Here is a 20,253-nt window from a genome sequence, read left to right on the forward strand (position 1 = left end):
ATTTCATAGCACTCATGCAGAAGGATCATTATGCAAACTTTCCTCCAAAATATGTTTGCAAAAACGTTAGTGACATCTTATACCATTTTTTTTTGTCTTTTCCTCTGACAATCCTTGGCACATCCGTGCTTTCTACTACCGCAAGCATACAATGAAACCAGTGCAAGTAACTTCATTCATACCTACGTTTAAAATTTTATGGTGGCCTATCAAGCTAAGAGATCATGAGTCATTCAAGTCATTAAAGCCCAATTACGCTGACTGAAATGTGAGCTTCCCAGCATTATTCCAATTCCTCCTCCCGCTCACTCATTCCTTGTACCCCTTCCTACACAACTTTGCCTTCTCCAGCTTGGTGAAACTCCTCTCAAAGAGGACCCACTAACAGGCCAGCCAAGTAACATGGCCTACCTGGCTCTCTCACCCTTCCCTGCATTTAAGCATCACTTCCCTGCCCTTGTGCTTTGTTCTCTTCTTGCACCCTCCCCAGTCTCTTACTGTGTTGTGTTTTGTCTGCTTTCTTCTCTAGATCACACAAGGTCCTGGAACCAGGTCTTTTCTGCGGCTATGCTCTATTTCTATTTCTGCATGATCATATCAGTTCAAGTATATTTAATTATCATGTATGTACTGACACTTGACTTCACGGTGGATTAATTCAAATTAAAGTGATTAAAATAATCACATTTAGATTAGCAAATGAGGAACCTTATCTTTTTATGTTCTTAATGGTCATTCTCAAAGAGTGATAACCACTAAATCATGCTGATTTGCAATATAACCTTTTAATTTAGCATTTGGTGTAATTCCCAGTTAGATAATACTGTTAGTGTATATTTATGCAGATTCTTGACCAATAAAATTAATGGCCAGTACAAGTCATCATTTACCAGTTGGTTCAATCTCCTACTTATGACTTGTCAAGCTGAGTCTGTATGAAAATCCCAATGAAGTGCTGAAATACATGGACACATAAATAAGTTGCTTAACAAAATAAACTTTGCATTCAACAGTAATTTATTGTATTAAAGACTCCTCTATATTTAGTAGGTGAAACTGAGTGGGCCTGGTTACTGTGGATTTCCATATCTCACATTTAGTAAAGGTGGTTTTGGGTTTGTTTGTTTGTTTGTTTTGAAAAATCAAACGACTGAAGAAATGAAATCCATTTTTCTATCTTTCACTTTCAGCTCATCTCACTCAGCTTTGAATAAACCACTCACATAATTATACTAGTCGTATACTGAAATAAACCCAAAGTTCTCTGGGTATCTACTGCAGCGGCTGCTGTTCTCAAAGAAATGAGCATTCAGTGCTTGAAACCCCAACTGTGGATACTTCACCAATCACACTCACTACAGCAGTGGCATTTGAGAACTGCACTGACTGAACAGGTCCGTCTCAGTTTAGCTAACACCAGCATATTAGAGCACAATGCATTCTGAATGCAGGTTTATTTATCAGAAAACGTTCCAAGGGTTATTCCAACCTGAACCACCCTACTTTCTCAGCCTCTGCTTGCCTTTCTCTCCAGGGGCACACTGCCACTACCTCAGGGTCAAAACAGAATTTCAGAGAAATGCAAATCCTTACTGTCTTCCCGGGAAAGCACTTCATAGAGAGGCGGGAAGAAGGAGACGTAGGTACAGAGAATCACATCAGTGTAATCAGAGTTTTGTTAGGCCAGTATACTTCTGTGCCACAATCCCTTTGCTCTAAAGGGCACTTCCTTAATTGAAGATATGCCCCTGGTTTCCCAGAGCCTTACGACTGAGGAAACACCACTGGTGGCCAGCAGCTGTGTGCAGGGTGGCACTGAGCCATGCCAGTCCCTGTACAACACGGCTGTGCGCGCCAGGCACTGAAGACACAATAACATTCCTCTCCCGCTTCAAGCCTGCAGGCTAAGAGCACCAAATAACTATTCATTCTTCCATCTTGAGACACATTCCTAACCTAGTTCAAAGGCATGAAAAAACATGCCCTCGCTACATGCCTGCACACCTCCAGGAGGGCTTTTCCCTTGTACAGCAGCTTGTGAGGAAAAGCTGCATAACCAAAAGAATGAAACGTGTTGTAGAGCTTTGTTTCACTGTTCAAGAACCCTGATGTTGTTTAAAGCATTCAAAACCGGCCTGGATATAAATTAATTGGCTCCATTTAAGAGTGAAGTCTCGTCAGCCGCACGCTCAAAGCACAGCAGCAGGCACAGCACACCCATGTGCCACCCTCTGCTATGTACCTTCACCTGCCTCTGCCTCCCTCCCAGACAGAAGTACATCACTCTGACTACCCACCCACATCAGCCATCCAAGGAATTAAAGGACATTCAGCATCACGTTCGCCAGATGATTATAAAGTCAACAAAATACAACATTATTTCCAAAATACTGACACTAGAACAAATATTAACTTTCAATAAGAAAAATATTTACAGCTTTCAACCTACAGCTTCCTAAACAAACTAAATTCCTCATCCGATTTTGCTGTTCCTCAAAAAACTGAATGCTGCTACATGCGAAATGGGGAAACATAAACATCTGCTAACTAATAAGCCAGCCTAACTACAGCCACCATTTACTTGTACGGGATGAGTGAAGACAGACTGCTGCACACAAACCGGCCTCAGCCCCTCTCTTCCCAGCACACCTCAGCAGCTCCCTGATGTACGGCAGAGAAGTGCCCCAGGAGAATACGGGCAGCCCAGCAGGAGAGGAGCAGCAGAGCAGAGCCTTTCAGCACAGCAAGCTGCCTCAGTCTGCCCAGAGGGCTTGCAGGGCCACACCCAGGATGCAGCAGCTTTTTGAGATTCCTCAACTACAGGTTTCCTTTGTTTCAGTTGATTTCAGCACACTCAGGCTTTAGAAACACCTGTGCTGTGTGAGCAAGGAAGTAAAAAACAGAAATAGGTTAAATACAGCGGGTAAAAAGAGAGGCACTTTTTTTCACTTTTATCAAAGCAGTGACCTGCCCAAAACACATTTTGACCATCGCAAGGATTTGAAGTACCACTTATTTTCACCAGATGAAAACTGTTCAGCTTGAATCTACTAGCGCTGCAAGAAGAGCACTGCTCACTCCCCTTTGTACAGCCATCATAAACATCCTCATTCCCACAACAAGGAATCTATTACCTCACTGAAATCTAAATCATTCCAAATCCTCTGAGCAAGCCCAGTTGTCACAGAACCATTGAACATCCTGAGTTGGAAGGGACCCACGAGGATCCTCAAGTCCAACCCTGGCTCCACACAGGACTACCCAAACCCTATCTCTGAGAGCACTGTCCAAATGCTTCTTGAACTCTGGCAGCTCGGGGCTGTGCCCACCGCCCTGCGGTGCAGAACCTCCCCCTGACCCCACCTGGCCCTCCCCAGCACAGCTCCATGCCGTTCCCTCAGGCCCTGTCGCTGTCACACAGAGCAGAGCTCCGCGCTGTCCCTCCGCTCCCTGTGAGGAGCTGCAGCCGCCATGAGGGCTCCCCTCAGCTCCTCTGCTCTGGGCTGAACAAACCCAGGGCCCTCAGCCAATCCTCATACCTCTTGCCCTCCAGATCCTTTCTCATATTGCTACCTTTTTCAACAACTGTGCAGCTGAGCTACCTCCATTGCTCTCTTTCATGAAATGCAAGCAGTCTATAGAAGGAAATATCCCCAAGGATATACCCCAAAGTAAAAAGTCATTTATTCTTGTTCTCTATGGGTAAAAAATTCCTTTCCTACCTCATTCTTTACATGCAGGGCAGGCTATGCTGAAGATGAACTACCACCAGGTGTTTTACTCTACATTTCCTCACTGACACAATCAGCTGTTACTTCAGATCTCTCCTGCATCTCTGGAATATGGGAAGCTTGAGTCAGAACCAAAGTAGGCAAGCCCTGCCTGCAGCCAGGGTGCCTCCAGCTCCACATCTCTGCTCCACTCTCCCGCTGTCACCTACAGACCAGCAAGCAAGACTCAAACCAAGATATGCAGTAAGAGGAGCAACAAACTCAGACAATCTTCCACCTCAATCTACACTTCCGGAGGTTCTTTCATTCTCTTGGCCAAGTTATACGTTTGGACACAGTGTTTAACAATGGATGTCACTGGTGACGTCTACATGTGCATTATCTCATGGAAGGAATAAAAGATTGTTATTTGGTTGTCTGTTGCTCTTGTTATTGCTGTTCTGTTTTGGTTTTGGTTTGTTTTGCTGTAAGTGTAAATTCAGTCAAATACTGGCAGAAGGAACTTGCAATCACTGGCCAACTCTTCACTTGTTGGGAGTTTTTTTTACCCCTTCAGAGAACTGCTCCACTGAAGGAAAGCTATCCTGCACAGTTTGGTTACGCATTTTATTGAGTTGCACAGCCAGCTTAAGGAGTTCCTGTCTCACACTTATGTTTTAGCAAACATTTGTGCACCACACGGAAAGCCACAGCACTGAAAGAGGACAAGAATTAAGGCTGATGGATATGTCCCGTTTTTCCTCAGATTCTGATTTTTGAACAAAGCTTGTCCAACGCTTAGTGCCCCAGTGACTTACAAATATCCAACCCACATAGACTTGGAAAATAAAAAATAAAAAACCCTGCAAATTAAATTGCAGTTGTAGATGTTCCCACACTGAATTTATAACATGTATAATCGACAGTTCAAACGTACAAGCACACTTCAGTGGTTCTGCTAACTGTAATGAGTGGAACACCCCTCTAACCTAATTCCTTTCTCCTGAAGCGTACCTTTCTTGAAAACTTAATCGGTCATTTTTTCCACGTCCCCGGATTCCAAACAAATGGGATCTTACAACAGCTGACAAGTGGTACGCGGGCAAACCTCCGCGCTACGCCACAGGCCGGGCGCACCTCATCGTACGGTTCAGGTGGCTGACAGCAGATCCCTTAACCAGACTCCCAAATTAATACAAACAGCTGAACACACACAAACTTTTGCTGCCCCACGTACCTGATCAAACACTGCTCTGAAGAAAATACAGTTTGCAATTACCCAAGGTTAAATCTCTAATAACAGCCTTCAGAGAACGTGACCTAGATGTGTCAAACATGATCAGAGAGACAGATATCAAGACATCTTTTAGTTAGTTAAAGAGTGCCAGACTTATTTAAATCTCCTTTATCTGTTCACACCCTGCCTTTTGTTCTATTTCCCAACATTTCTGTAAGCAGAGAATAAAGCCGTTAAACTTGAGAATCCTTTTTAAGTCACTGGCACCTCTCCTTCACTACCTTTATCTCACGAATTCAAAACAATAACCATAACGATCACCATTTATCTAGATGGCAGAAGACGGTGAAAATAGAATAATGCTACTGACTTTTACGAATGGTTACTGTAATGCACTACACATACAAGACCGAAACCCAGCTTTTAGCACTCTGACAAATGGAGAACTTAGATACATTTGTTAATATTAACATTTTTGCATTGCAGCTCTTACCACAGAGTGAAAACCCCAAGACCTGCTGGAACAAGCCACAACATTTTTGCCATTTAAGATTTTCTTTCACAAGACATTACTGACAATGAAAAATTTTAAGGGAATCTATACTTCCTAATCCAGAAGAAAGAGTGTGAAACTCCAGTGAACCTGTTTTAATGGAATTTATTGTACTGTCCAATTAGCGCAGCGTAAAGAAGAAAATACTGCAGTTAAAGAAAATGTATGAATGCAGATCTCCTTTCACCACACATTTCATAACAACAATACTTTTTTGGATGTCAAAGTTCACTCATTCTTATTTGTTTTGTACTTAACTTAGGAGCAGTATTTCTCCACTTACGAGCATTATCCAAGGAAGTGCACATGACTCTCCATAGTTGCTAGTTAAAAACGAGCGTCCTCCTTGCCCTGCAATGTTCTGTTTCAATTTCAAAATTAAACCATATTCAGAAACCAGTTAAAACACTGACACTGGGACCCTCACCAACATTGAGGCCCTGGAGTCTGTCCAGAGAAGGGCAAGGGAGCTGTGAAGGGTGTGGAGCACAAGTCTCATGGAGAGCAGCTGAGGGAACGGGGACGTTCAGTGCAGAAGAAGCTCAGGGGAGACCTCATTGCTCTCTACAACTCCCTGAAAGAAGGTCGTGGTGAAGCAGGGGTTGGCCTCTGCCCCCAGGTAACAGTGACAGAATGAGAGGGAATGGCCTCCAGTTGCACTGGGGGAGATTCTGGGTGGATATCAGGAATAACTTCTCAGAAAGAGCGGTGAGGCACTGGCACAGCTGCCCGGGGAGGTGGGGAGGTCACCGTCCCTGGAGGTGTTGAAGAAACACAGAGATGAGGCACTGAGGGACGTGGCTCAGTGGGCATGGTGGGGCTGGGCTGATGGTTGGACTAGGTGATCTTAGTGGTCTTTTCCCACCTTAATGACACTATGATTCTGCGATAAACATGAAAGCTATGGGGTAAACAAGTCCAGATAGTACTTCATTATCTACTACACAGGTTAATAAATCATACAGTTGAAATTTTTAAGCCAGGAAAACAAAAAAGAGAAGCCTTGAGAAACTTGTCATTAAAACTAAAGGAGGGGGGAATAAATGAGTATTAAAATTTAATGTAGGAACGGATCTACCGTCTAAATTACAAAAACAAACAAACAAACAAACCGATTATAAGCTTGTGGTTTTGTTAAACAGGACAATTGCAAATATGCAAATATGTGGAGACAGGCTCGATTTTGGCAAATAATGAGGTATGGGGAAAACTGGTGTGCTCATACAGTAAGCAATGCAGTTTTGACTACAGTACTGCCTACAGCGCATGGAAAACTTTCATAATGCACTGGTATTTGTGTTGGTGCTGATCCAAAACTGGGGGAACTTCTGTTCGTACAGTTCTGGAAAGAACCTCACCCCACAAACTGATTTTAATGGTACACATCTTGTTTTGGTAATTGTTGTGTTTCAGTTGTTCCACCTCAAGTTAGTTCCACCTCTAGCCTTTAGCTAGAGCCAGACACAAGGCACGACCCCCAGTCAGGTGTTGTTGCACGGTGTCCTGCTGTCCTACAGCACCAAAGCCCCACCGTGCATCAGGCAAAGAGGTATCCCTACAGCTGCAAGGAAGCCAAGTTACCACTCGCTCGAGCTGCACATATTCTATTCAGTGTTATTAGCGCTCACTTTCACAGGTTCTCATGCTCATCAACAAAATGGAAATGAGGTGGGGGAATAATGCCTTTGCTTTGAAGCTCCGGAGATCAAAGCCACATACCTGCCTCCTTCTGCGATCCTGCTTCAGCCCTTCCTGTTACTCATATGCCAACACCTACTGCCTTCCTTTTTGGAATATTTTTGGGTTGCATGCTCTGAACACAAGCTACCTGCAGTTCATCTTCATACCCCTGATACTCCTAGGAAGTTTCTCTTCTCATCCCAATCCCAAAGTTGAGAATGTGCTTCCTACATCTAATCACCCGTGCATGCGAAATCCTAAGCAGGACTAAAATGCCTTACAGCAACACCACTCCCCAAACTTCACCTCAGCTTCATGCCACAGGCTGGTGTTTTTCAGCAGGATTTGGCTACTGCAGCACACAAGTCCACCTGACACAGGATCCAAGCACTGAGGACCCGTGGGCTGGCCTCGGCACATGCAGCAGTCCCCAGTTCTCCCAAGCAGAAGAAAGTGTGTGGGCAGGGGAGCTCCCAGCAGTTTTACTGCTGCACTTTTAACAGAATTAGAGGAGAAGAGAGCTACAAAGGCTAAGACAGGGCCAGATGTTAGGAAACAGCCCAGAGTGTGTGACAATGGAAGCAATGGGATTTGAGAGAGTGCAGAGAAGAGCTGAAGATGGGAAAGATTTATTTATTTTTTTAAATTGAAAATCTACATGATTGTTTCAGCCAGTAACTTCAGTGTTCAGAGAAATAAACACACTTCAAAGGAGTTAAAAGAAACCTTAAGAGCGTAATGCAACCTGGAAGTGGCAGGGACAGGGGGAAGGACAGGGCAGCAGGACAAGGAGAGGAGCTGCTGGCTTGGAGCAAGCAACAGCAATCATTTTACCCACTGGGAGTTGAATGGCAAACATGTGAGGTCCTTGCCTTGTAGTCTGGAACAAGAAAACATTCCAGAATGGATAAAACAAGAGTTATCCAGATAGTTTTGGTCTTTGTTGGGGGGAAAGAGGAAAGAAGCCTGCTCTATGGAGAGGGAGGAAGAAAAATGAATAGGCACAGTTCTTCTACCACTTCTGAGATTAAAGGGATAAATAAAAACCCACAGCTACGCAAGTGATGGAGAGCAAAGAAAGGGCACTCGAAGCAGCCTTCCCCATCCCTTACTGATACCTGCAGCTTGCAGCTTCAGCTCTCCCTCACCAGGCCTGGTCTTGTCTCTCTGCTGTACCTGCAGTATTCCAAATGGTTTTTCCTTACCCTTCCACACTGCTCAGGCAGCAGAAGGACCAACAACAGCCACCTGCTTGCCCTTCCAGGCAGCATCTGCACATCTGCACTGCATGAGCAGCGCAGGGTGACACAGGGTGAGATGGAGCATGAAAAGGGGCATGGCTGCCCCTTGGAAGGGGTGCACAAAGCTTCAGATCTGGAGTGCACTTCCTGCTCGTGCCAGCATGGAACAGTTTATCTTAAGGTTCTCCACAACTGTTCCAAACGTGCAAGCACACTGCCTGCAGGCCTATAAACCACTCAGCTCCAGGCAGAGTTCCTCAAGCGTGGCATTAGGTATAGTGGCGCAGGCTGATTCCCCTGCCAAACCCCAATTCCACCTCCAAAGCAGCAAAAGTCTGAGGACTTGACAACAAACAGATTGAAGCACGGTCTAGCATGGACAATTCACTCTTTTTCCTCTAATGAACTCAAGAAGATGAACTAGTCAGGCTGAACTGTGACAAAAGTTCCATTTGATGGCAAGGAATCCAGCATGGGAAATAGGAGCCTGATGAGTTAACATCTGAGCAGGCAGCTGAGCTGAGTGATGGGGAGGGCACAGGGCAGCATGGCTGCAGACTACCCACATAATTACAGATCGACTCTTCCTGACCTCCCAGGAGAAGCTCTACTTGCTTAGCCCAATCCTAATTTGGGGAAAGAAGAGCCAACTTCAAACTGCAGTTCCTCCACTAGACAACACCTTTCACCATACCCCTCTGCAAGCAGCTGCATGGTGCTTTCAGTGTGCTTTTTGGACAGGTGGGCACATTCTGTCTCACTGACCAGCACAGCTCCAGCAGGGACCTCCCCACCGCTGGGATGGAGAGCTTTGTCACGGCCTTTGTGTTAAGGTGACACACGGGATCAATTAAAGCGAGGTGTCCACAGCACAGTAAGCACATCTGTGAAAATCTGCGAGTGAACAGCTGTGGCACCGCCGCCCCTCAGACCTGCAGTCTCTGACTCCTGCACATGTTCATCACTCCCTCAGCCCTCAGTGGTGGATTTCTCTGGCACCTGCTTCCCCGGTCTTAGCACAGAGCAGGGAAGAGCAGCAATACTATCAATGGAAGTGGCAAAACAGCATGCTGTATCCGCTGGCAAACCTCTCCAAGAGCTCAGGGCAATGCTGACCAGGACACCCCAGAGCCCTGGCAGCCTCCCCAAGGAGTACAGTGCAGCGTGGTGCATCTGCTCACTGAGCACTGTAACAGCCACATGGACACAAACAAAACATTTCCTTCCTGCCACCATCCAAGCCAGCACAGCAACACCTGTGCTAATCTGAGACCTCTCTTTGAACTCTGAACCGGCTCTGGCCTTCACAAGTCCTGTAGGACCAACATCTAGCAGTGTATTGCTCTAACAGCCCACAAACACAGACAGGCTGTTCTGCCTTTGTTCCGGTTCTATAAACATTGTCACCATGCAAAATGGAAGCTCGGGTCCTGAGCATCCTACCCTTGCACCAAGTGAGCACATGATACAAGCAGCATGTTTATCATACTTCATTATACTTAATGATAAAATCATAATGAGCAGTATGAGACTCATCCCCTCACATCACCATGTGCACACCTGTGCCAACACCCATTGATGCTGCTGGGACTGCTGCTGCTGCTCAAACACACCAAGAGCTGCTAACAGCACATGTCACAGCAGAGCTAACCAGGGAGCTGGCTGCCAGTCACCTTCCAATGAGTGACTCCCACACCTGCACTGTGCTGCACCAGCTCCTGGACCGGATATGTTTGCTCTGAGCTGCATCAAGCTTCTGCAGAGCAGAACTGTGGCACTGTTGGTGGTAACACCTCTACTCACCAGCCACCTGCAACCAGCATGCAACAGCCCAGCAAGGGGCTTTCCCAAATGAAAACTGGAAAGCTTTAGGGAAAAACAAAACACACCAGTTTGGCCTATGACAAACGCACGCTTCTGGGGCCTGCTTCTCATACAGTATGCAACACTGCTGCGAGCACGGGGCAGCCACGCTCCGCACCAGCTGAAACACAAACGGTGGACACAATGCTTTGGAGACTCCCAAGCCTTCCCCAAACCCAAAGCGCTTTCCAAACCGAGCTGAGTTCCAGTTCAGCGCAGCCCGGCAAGGTGATGCCGCCAGCAGAGCTCTACACGTGGGAAAACACGAGTAGCGCAGCTCACCGCCCTCCCGAGCCGCAGGAGCAAGCGCTGGCCAAAGGAGGATTAAAGCTGGAGCTTCCTATTTCCAGCCCCACGCTCTCAGCCAATTCACGTTTTCATTTGCTACAGACCACACCGTAACTACGCACCGCAACACCGCATCCGCGCAGTCCAGACCCGATATCGGCAGTCGCACCCTCCGGGACGGGGCTACGGCAGCCGGGCCGTCCCCGAGCACCGCACTCCGGGAACGGACCCGAGCCACCGCGGGGTCACGGCGCCCCCCGGCCCCGGGGAGCCCAACGCCGCGCCCCACCCCCTCGTGAGGGCACCGCGGAGCTCCCCGCGAGGCCGCGCCCCCGGAGCTCACCTTCCCGGCCGGCTCCTAGGGCTCCTCCCGCTTCTGGAAGCTGATGCTGGCGTACGCGCTCAGGTCGTCGCTGGAGTGGCTGCTCCCGCGCGGGGAGCGGGGCTGCGGCGGTTTCCCCCCCGGGCCGGAGGCGCCCTCCGCGGGGGGGTGCAGGTGGTGGCGGCGGTGGCTGCAATCCTTCACCAAGTCCAGGTCGATGTAGTTGAGTCCGTTCTCCAGCGCGGCCCCCGGCCCCCGACTCGCGGAGGGCGGCTCCCCGGCGGCGGGCCGCAGCCACACGTTCTCGAAGGAGGCCGAGCTGTGGCGCTTCACCTCCTCGGCGCCCCCCGCGCCGCCGCAGGGGAAGGGCGCCCCGGGGCCGCCGCCGCCGCCGCCTGCCGCCCCGCGGGCGGCGCTCGGCGTGGACGAGAAAGTCTCGGAGCTGTGCCGCCGGCGGCCGCCCTGCGGGTCGGCGCGGATCACCTTGGCGCTCTGGTTACGGCCGGGGCTGAGGCTGACGCGGGTGAAGGCGCTGCCCGCGCCGGGGCCCCCGAGCAGGGAGGAGGAGCGCGGCGGGGCCGCCGCCAGCTCGGCCGGGGGCCGCGGCAGCTCGGGGGAAGCGGCGGCGGCCGGCGGCGGCTTCTCGGCGGCGGAGCGGCCCGCCCGCACGTCGGCGTAGCCGAGCAGCGGGGCGGGCGAGGAGGGCGAGGGGCTGTCGGCGCAGTCCGAGCAGGAGCCCCCCAGCTGCATGCTCACGTAGTCCCGTCCGGGGGGAGCCGCGCCGCGACCCGGCCGTGCGGCGGCGGCGGCGAAGGCGCCGGGGCAGCGGGCGCGGGGCGGCCCCAGCTCCATGTTCATGTACTCCTCGGCGGCCTCCCCGCCCGGCGGCCGTGGCAGCCCCGGCGCGGCCGAGGGGAAAGGCGGCTTGTCCCCGGGGACGAACTCGATGTTCACGTACTCGCCGGGGCTCTTGGGCTCCGGGGGCAGCAGCAGCGGGGGCTGCTCGCGGGCCCGCGGCAGGGTGCTGGCCTTGGGGCCGCCCAGCGACAGCCGCGTGGGTCGCGCCAGGCGGCCTTTGGTCTGCACGGCCGTGTCCACCTTGCGCGGGGGCTGCGAGTGCGACGCGGGACCCTCGGGGCCGCCGGGGCCGCCCAGGCTGTCGCTGCTGGTTGAGGAGGACGAGTCCTCGGCGGCGTAGAGGAGGCGGCCGGAGCCGAGCGCCACGCGGGGCTGGGGACTGCCCTCCTCGCCCGCCGGCCCGCCGCCCCGCCGGTGCACGTGCTTGAAGGAGCGCGGCAGCGAGAAGTAGGAGTAGATGGGCTTGTGGAGGGCCGCGGCCGCCTCCTCGACGCCCGGCTGCCCCGCCGCCCCGAAGTAGCAGTCGGGCGGCGTGCTGGTGGTGGAGCCGCTGGCCGGGGACATGTTGATATAGTCGCCGCCGCCGCAGGGCAGCTTCCCTTCGTTGCTCTCCACCGAGAGCTTCGGGTGGTGGCCGGCACCGTTCGTCCAGATCTTGCCGTAGCCCGCAGAGCCGCTGTCCGGGGAGTAGCTGCCGCTAGGGGACATCATCATGTAGCCGTTGGAGTCCACCGTGGCTGGAGGGTGGCGGCCCCCTCTGCCAGGGTTGATGATCTGCTGCGGGGCCGACACGCTCTTGGGGCTCATGGGCATGTAGTCACCGCCCTTGGGGGCAGCCCCACCGCTGGGCAAGGGGGCAACGCCGGGGGACATGGGCATGTAGCCATCATCCGTGTGCGGAGCGGAGTTGGTCCGATGATGGCTGCCATCCAGGTGGTGCATCTCCAGACACTCCTCAGGGTAGGAGTGAGTGGGCACGAAGGCCGAGTGCCGGTAGGAGGGCAGCCGGCTGCCGCCGCAGGGGTAAGAAGGCAACATCTCCGTATACTCCTCAATGGAGGCCACCGAAGACTGGGAAGGCGTCTTCTGGTGGGAGATGGTGGGCGAAGTGCCTGCAGAGTGAGTCCGTTTCCTGAATGCCTTGTCCAAGTCAGCAACGTCCTCGCTACCGGCTCGGGGACAGCACGACGTGCTGGGGTAGCGGGGCTGCTGCTGCGGGTGGCAGGTGCGTGGGATGAAGTGGCCATTGGGAGCTGCCAGGCTGCAGCAGGACGAGGCGGCCTTCCCCCCCATGCAGATGTAGTTGAGCTCTTCATCGCCCCGAGCTGGTGGGGTGTGTCCTAGCGAATCCGGGGTCACGCTGCGAAAAGAGCTGCGGAAGTCACATGGGCTAGAACCATATTCATCAGAAGAAATAAATCCGCCATCACTAGGGGAGCCAGAAACCGAAGCACTGGACCTTCGTGGAAACAGGCAGTCTGACGTGGAGCCGTGGCCACTGGTGCTGCTGGACGACAGGCTGACTGGGCTGGTGGCCGACGGGGAGCAGCGCGAGGAAGGCATCGGGATGGAACGGCTGTGGTTGAGCGGAGGATGGAGCCTGGAGTTGCCACGGTGTCTGTGCGAGTGGGTTCGGTTGGCACTGGGGCTAACAGGGCTACCATCCACCGAGGCAGGCCTTGACATGGTGCCTTCCCCATCGCTGGATGCGCGGACCCGGAAAGAGCTGGGTTTGCCACCCATACCTCCGCCCCCACCGCCAGCTGGGGAGGTGGCTGTAACACTCTCGGTCCTGGACCGGCGACTGAGCCCCACTTGGCTGGGCGGAGGGTTGTTGATGTGGTGCCTGCTACGAAGGGGCACGGAGATGGGATTGGAACAGTTGGAGGAGGACTGGCTCTTGCTGCGGGGTCGGAATTCCTCGCTCATGGCTCGCATGGCCTCCAGGATGGTTTCATGCATGTTCTGCGCCACCACCGAGTCGTCCACCTGCATCCAGAACTCCCCAGGCCCGGTCACCGCCGAGCGTCCCACCTCGATGAAGAAGAAGTTCTCGGAGTGTCCGCAACGGCGGATATTGAGCAGCTGCAGCACCACAGCAGCCGCATCCGAATTCAGCTTCACAAAGCTGATGGTCTTGTTAGTCAGGCACAGGCGGTAGATGCCAATCAGGTTCTTTGTCTGGCCTAGCCCCTTAGGCTTCAGAATTACTTGCCAAACTTCCTTAAAAGCCGGACCAGGGGCTACCTCACCATAGCTGTCCTCACCTGCTTCCCCCAGCCCCACGCTGCTGCCCCCGAAGGTGACATCGCTGTGGTGGTGATGGTGGTGGTGGTGGAGGTGGTGGTGGCCCTTGGCCCTGTTGTGCAACTGCAGCAGCGCTTGGTACCAGCTCTCTTGTTCCAGTTCACTGTCAGCTGCGATGGCAAAGTGCTCGTCCTTGGTGTAGAGGGCCACCAGGTGCTTGTTCTTGGAGTCAGCCCGCTTGTTGATGTTGAAGCAGCTTTCCAATGGGATGGAGCGCTTGGGGGCCCCCGACTTGTGTCTCCATTTCTTCTCATTCTCATAATACTCCAGCCGGGCGGGTCCAGACTCGCTGGCTGCCCTTAGCACGAAAAAGCGCTTATGCATGCTCTTGGGTTTGCGCAAGTAACCCACCTTTCTGACATCCGAGAAGAAGCCCTCGTTGTTATCTGTGGGGCTGGCCATGGCGAGAGGCAGTGCTGCTGCTACCGCCGTCAGCAGTCCACAAGACCCCAAAACAGCTGAGCCAGTTGCAAAAGTCAACAACCACCCAAAATAAAATGCATGCAACAATTTAAAATAATATATATATATATAAAAAAAAGGAAAATAAGCTCAGGATCCCCTCCTGAAAAAGGGACGGGGGAGGGACAGGAGCACGGGGCGAGCAGCTGTTCGGCAGCAGAGGCAGCCTCCGGCACCAGACCGGAGTTCGTGTCGCTGTTTATGCCCCAATCGCCCCTACGTGGGTGAGCGCGTCTTAATAAGTTACAGTCCGCTCTCGCTCAGCCCTGGCGAAAGCCGCGTCCCGGAGGCAGCCGCCGGGAGGGAGAATCGCATCCTCGGTCCGCGGGGCTCGGGTCCCCACGGGGCACGGTGTCCGGCAGCCTTTCCTCTCTCAACTTTACCTCCGCGAGCTGCGATTTCTTGTTGTAGATTAAATATCCTCTCGGGGGCGGAGATTGTTTTGCAAAGTCCGGGGTTTGCACCCCAAAAAAAAAAAAAAAAAAAAAAAGAGCACGCTTCTTCCCCCCTCCCAAATAATTAGAAAAAAAAGAAAAAGAAACCAACAGAAAAGCCCCCGCAGCACAGCGCAGCGCGGCACGGCACGGCACGGCACAGCCGCCCCCCAGGCTCAGCGCCGCGGCTGCTGCTGCTGCTCCCGCTCGGGCGCGCGGAGAAGGCTGGCGACCCCATTCAGTCCCATCTCGTTAGGCAGAGAAAGTGCCATTTCCACGCGGAACGCGACCCGGCGGCGGCAGGAGGGGAGGCAGCCCGAGCGCGGCACGAACATCCCCTCTTCCTCCTCCTCCTCATTCCAGGCGGCAGCGCCTCAGCGGCCGGCGGCACGTCTCCCTCCCGCGCCCCAGGCTGGCGGGGGACGCGGGCACGGCCGCGGCGACTCGCTCCCCGCCGGCTTCTCCGCGGAGTTTCCCGGCGCCCCGCACCAAAACGGGCGTCGGGGGCCGCGCTTCGCTCTCCGGCCCCTCCGCCCGCCGCCGCGGCTCAGGCTCGCTGCGAGCAGAACAACACGTGACGGCGCCAGTGCGTGGACCATCCCCGGAGCCGCCGCCGCCGCCGCCAGGCTCCCGGCCAGCCCAGCGCCGCGGCCCCGCGGCCCGCCCCGCCGCTCCCCGCCCTCAGTCAGTGCGGCCCCAGGGGCCGCCACCGCCGGGCCCGGCCCCGAGCCGCACCGCCCGCCGGGGGCCGCGCCCGCATTGGTACGGCCGCCTGTCAGTCATGGCGGCGGCGGGGAGGCGGGGCCGGGCCGAAGCGCGTAGTAAGGAGGCGTAGACGCCATTCGGCGGCGTGTTATTTATAACCGCCGGCGGGGGCCTCTGCAATGTGGCGGGCTTGCGGCGCGGAGGTGGCGGGCGGGCGGGCGGGGAGCCGCCCTCCGTCGCCTCGCGGCAGGGCAGGGCCGGTCCGAGCGCCGAGCCGGCCCGAGCCCCGCGGCGCCCCGGGAGCGTTTCCGGCTCTAACGTGGCTGGAGCGCGGCTGCCCCTCCTCTGCCGTGCCCCGAATAGCGCCGGGGAGGTTCGTCCCCGCGGGGGCACGGAGCCCCGTGAGGGATAAGCGTCGGGCGGGTGTTCCCAGAGGAGGGAACCTGTTTCTTTTTTTCCTTTCCCCGTAGCGTCGAGCAGCTGAGTCTATTTTCCCGCATCGTTCTGCGCTAAATTAAACTGAACAGTTAACGTGCTCTGCAGCTTACAGGGCTGAAACGTGCTGCATGCACAACTCCCATCGCCGAGTAGCAAACAAGCGCTGCGAGCCACCTCCGGACATGCGTTGCTCAATGCTGCCACCTGCAGGGCAGCTCTCGCGCTCCCGCTCCGCCACGCTCGGGGCTGAACTCGGGGCAGAACTCAGGCAGGGTCTCCTTCTCCCTTCACGCCCTTTCTCCAGAACACAGAGACTTCTAGTGCCGTTACCAGCTTTGCTGTGCAGGATCGCGTGGCTGTACAGCTGTCCGAGACTGCCACTTGGCAGCTCAGAATGGGAGGGTTTGCCTGACACACGTGCACGCATGTAGAGATCTGAGGGGACGCAAGCACCACAGACACAAACCACAGCATCAGTTAAAGGCAACCACACAACGATGCTTTGTCATGTAGGAGCAGAATCCACCTGGTGAGACCAAAGGAGTGAGCAGACAGTAACCCATGCCGTACCACTGATGTGGATCATCTCGTTCTTTCCTCTACACAGCAGTTTGCCATGACAGAAACAAACATTTGTATTGAAAATAAATCCATTCTGTGTACCTTGAGGAGCTTACTACACGTTGAAACGGGATGACGGGAAGTCACTTCCCTATGTCAGGGCACAGTGGGACAGACTTCAGCCACTGGGCAGAACTACAGTTCACGCAGTCACTATTGCAGCCATGTTGCACTGTAAAGGCAGAGGTTCCTATAGCAAGAGGAGAGCTCCTAAACCTCCTTCCCCTGTCCCTCCAGAGGCATGGAAGTGCATGCTTGTGCATGGAATACATGTGCAGTTCAATTAGATATTTTGCACATAATTGGCAAGGCTATTAAGTAATAACTTCCATGTGCTCTGCCCCATTCTTTGTCTTCCAAAGGATCCTGATGCACTTGGCAAGCAGTAGAGCATACAAAAGGAACGATCTCCTGATGGAGGACAAAATCCACCTGATGTGCAGTGTTGCACAAGGACACAGAGCTAAGGATGAAAGCAGAAGGCAGTCCTGTCCACAGTGCATGCTCTGTTTATCTTCATTCTCTTCAACAGCAACACAGCTGACCTGACAGACACAGTGACTTTAGGTTGTTCTTGGCTGTTTTTCAGAGGGATCCACTGCTCATCCCAGAAGAGTTTTCAGACTCCATGTACAGATTCACATATTTTGTCCAGCAGAACAGACAATAACCAACAGTTCTAGCGTATTTTCAAACCGGTTTTTTGGAGATAGCTTACATCATATCAGAACACATCTGAGAATGACTGGGTTGTTTAGTTTTGCTGGTTGTTTTTTTGTTGTTGTTGTTTTTTGCTCTTTGAGCTCCAAAGCTCTGAAACATCACACTTCTCAGTAAGGTAAGCACACACACCAGCAGACCAAGGACATATAAATATCTCCCCTGCTTTGACAGTGAACCTGTGAGAATTCAGGCTACACAGTATCAGAGGGGTTCACACCATAGAATATTCTGGCAGTAAATCAAAACAGGGTAAAGCACAGCAGGCTGCTCAGGCCCCTGTCCACTTGGGCTGTGAACATCCCTAGACATGAAGATCCCTCACAAGGCTAACTGTTCTAGTGGTACATCTCCCTCACTGTAAGGAAGACTTACATTTGAACTGAATTTTCAGTATTTCAGTCTGTGCCCGTTGCCACTGGGCATCACTGAGAAGTGCTCAGCCCTGAATCCCTCCCTCCCACCAGGTATTTCTGCACATTGACAGTTATGATCTGGCCCTTGTTCCAAGGCTGACTTCATTACATGTTTTATTTGCTTAAGCTCATCTGTAGTATTTACTTTCCTCTACATATGCAAGTTTCAGGATGAAACTTGCATAACTCTTTCAAAAATAGCATAGATGACTGTAAGCTAGTTAAATCATTACATGAGTAAACAAGCTGTTTGATTTCTATTAAAGGAGTGGTAGTAATATCATGAGTATAGCAGAAACACAGAACAGAAGAACTTACATCCCCAACTTCTACTGTCATCTGAGGCAAATTGAGCACACTGATGGAATAGCTAATGACAGCTTTCAAATGTATTACATTACAAGCAGTAAGCTTATCTGATAGCACTTGTACTTAACTGTGTCACAGTAATGAGAACAAAAAAACATTTTAGCCATCTTTTCCATCTGTTGCTTATTAGAAAGGTTTCTGCAGTGTATTTTCTGCAGATTGGCCAGTACACATGTAAAACAGTTCTACTGGTATCAACATACAGAGTACATGCACTAATTACATGATATATTTAATTTGTTATCGTCATAAGTTAACCAGCTCTTATCTTAAAAATAGCATTAATATATATCTTATTATTTTTCTACCTCCTTAAGTATAGCTCTGCTTAAAGAAGCAAGGAAAGATAAAACATCATTCCTATGCTTCCTGTCTGAGAATCCGGCTATCCCAGAGAAGCATCACTAAACTAACAGGGAGCTAAGCAATACTTCTGGGTAATTCCCAAACGACACTGATTAACCTTCAGCTCTGCATCTATTATCTTTAGATTTCCATCTTGTAATATCTTCTGAAAAGGTGTCAATGCTTCACAGACTTTTTTTTTGCTTTAATTCTTTTTCCTGCTCCACAGACAAAATTGCCTGGAGCATGAATTTCAAAAGTGAAGGAACAGAATCTTTTATCCAATTTATAATATTTTTGTCTGTGCAGGTCTCAAGGCAATGGTCTCAGGTGGCTTTTGACTGAGGAAATTGCATAAGTCCACCTTTTTTTTTAAGCCCCTGTAGCAAAGTCCATAGAGGGTGTGAAAAACAAAGCCTAATAGGCAGTTTTGCCCATGGTTGCTTGAAGATGGCATAGAATCATAGAACTGTTAGCTTAGGAAAGACCTCTAAGATTGTCTAGTCTAACCATCCACCTACCCCAACACCGCCCACTAAGCCGTGTTCCTTAGTACATCTACATGTTTCTTAAACACCTCCAGGGACAGTGATCCTACCACCCCCCCGGGCAGCCTGTGCCAGTGCCTGACCTGGACTTGTTCCACAGACTCCACCTATGATTAAGGCTTCCTCAAGCTTTCATTCATGCAATAGGAAAACTTAATTGCAGCATACAGATTTTAAATGGAAAATACTTCCTAAGTTTCTGTTCTTTCAAAGAATGACTATGGGTTCAAAGAGTTGCAGAAAAGCCACATTACACTGTGCTATGCTTGCTTTTTTTTTAATCAAATGTAAACAGAGAGGAAAAAGCAACTCTGACCTTGTATATTCAGTGACAAATTGAGCTAACTACTTATTCAAATGTAGCTGATCTTAAAAGTGTAAGGGGTATCCCTATGAAAACATCAGTTCAAAACTCTTATAGAGGTCAAAAAACCAACCACTGGTGATACAGGAGCTTTCATTGGACAAACCATCATTTGTTTTGCATGTACTGCTTACTGATTTTATGTAATGAAAGATGGTCAGTGGAACCCAACTTTCAGAAGGTTTTATCAGAGAAATTACAGATTACAAAGCACAAACTCAGCAGGATGCATTTCAGCAATCTTCTGGATGTAGTACAGCATAACATAAGAGGCTGTGTCAAGGCCAGGCTCAGTAGTCTCTAGAGTGAGAGCACGGCAGGTGATGAAGCAGTACATGCAAGGACATCCCCTTCCATTTTTAAACACTGCACATTATTGTTCTCTACATTTTAGGAAATATACATTTACAAATAGTGGTATTCATTATACATTATTCAAACAGGGACATTTATGAATTGCCAAATACTCCTTTAAGTTACTATAGTAAGGAGTTTTTAAAAGATCTATTGGACAGGGAATGATTCAAAGTACAAAGTAAATGACTTACTGAGAATCCCATACCTCTCCTAAACCATACTATCTGAGCAGCTTCTGGGATAAGACCCAGAAAATATCCATGAGCTCCTGTATAATGCAAGCAGCAGTAATATATTAATTTCACTACAAAATACACTGTTTTACATCACACCTTTCATGCAAAAAGCCTTTGTGTGTGTGAATACTACCCTAAATATTGTAATCATGCTGCATTCCATAGCGAATGGTCTTTCT

At 51.2% G+C, this 20,253-nt stretch overlaps 1 protein-coding gene across 2 annotated transcripts in view; it reads right to left on the reverse strand.

The window, feature by feature from the left end:
* The window catches only part of LOC107051846 (insulin receptor substrate 1), a 292,419-nt gene extending 276,882 nt beyond the window's left edge, over window positions 1-15,537 (reverse strand). The window contains exon 1 of one of the 2 annotated variants that reach the window (XR_006930914.1): window positions 10,695-10,992. Coding sequence is in view for 1 of the 2 variants with exons in the window: in XM_015277004.4 (XP_015132490.2) it covers window positions 10,931-14,461 (3,531 nt within the window). In the remaining variant the exon portion in view is untranslated. Of the gene's footprint in view, window positions 1-10,694 lie in introns of both variants that reach the window. The other variant, XM_015277004.4, reaches the window with a different exon arrangement.
* Window positions 15,538-20,253: the final 4,716 nt, after the last annotated feature.

Source organism: Gallus gallus, chromosome 9 (genome assembly GCF_016699485.2).
Source record: "Gallus gallus isolate bGalGal1 chromosome 9, bGalGal1.mat.broiler.GRCg7b, whole genome shotgun sequence".
Lineage (NCBI taxonomy): Eukaryota > Metazoa > Chordata > Aves > Galliformes > Phasianidae > Gallus > Gallus gallus.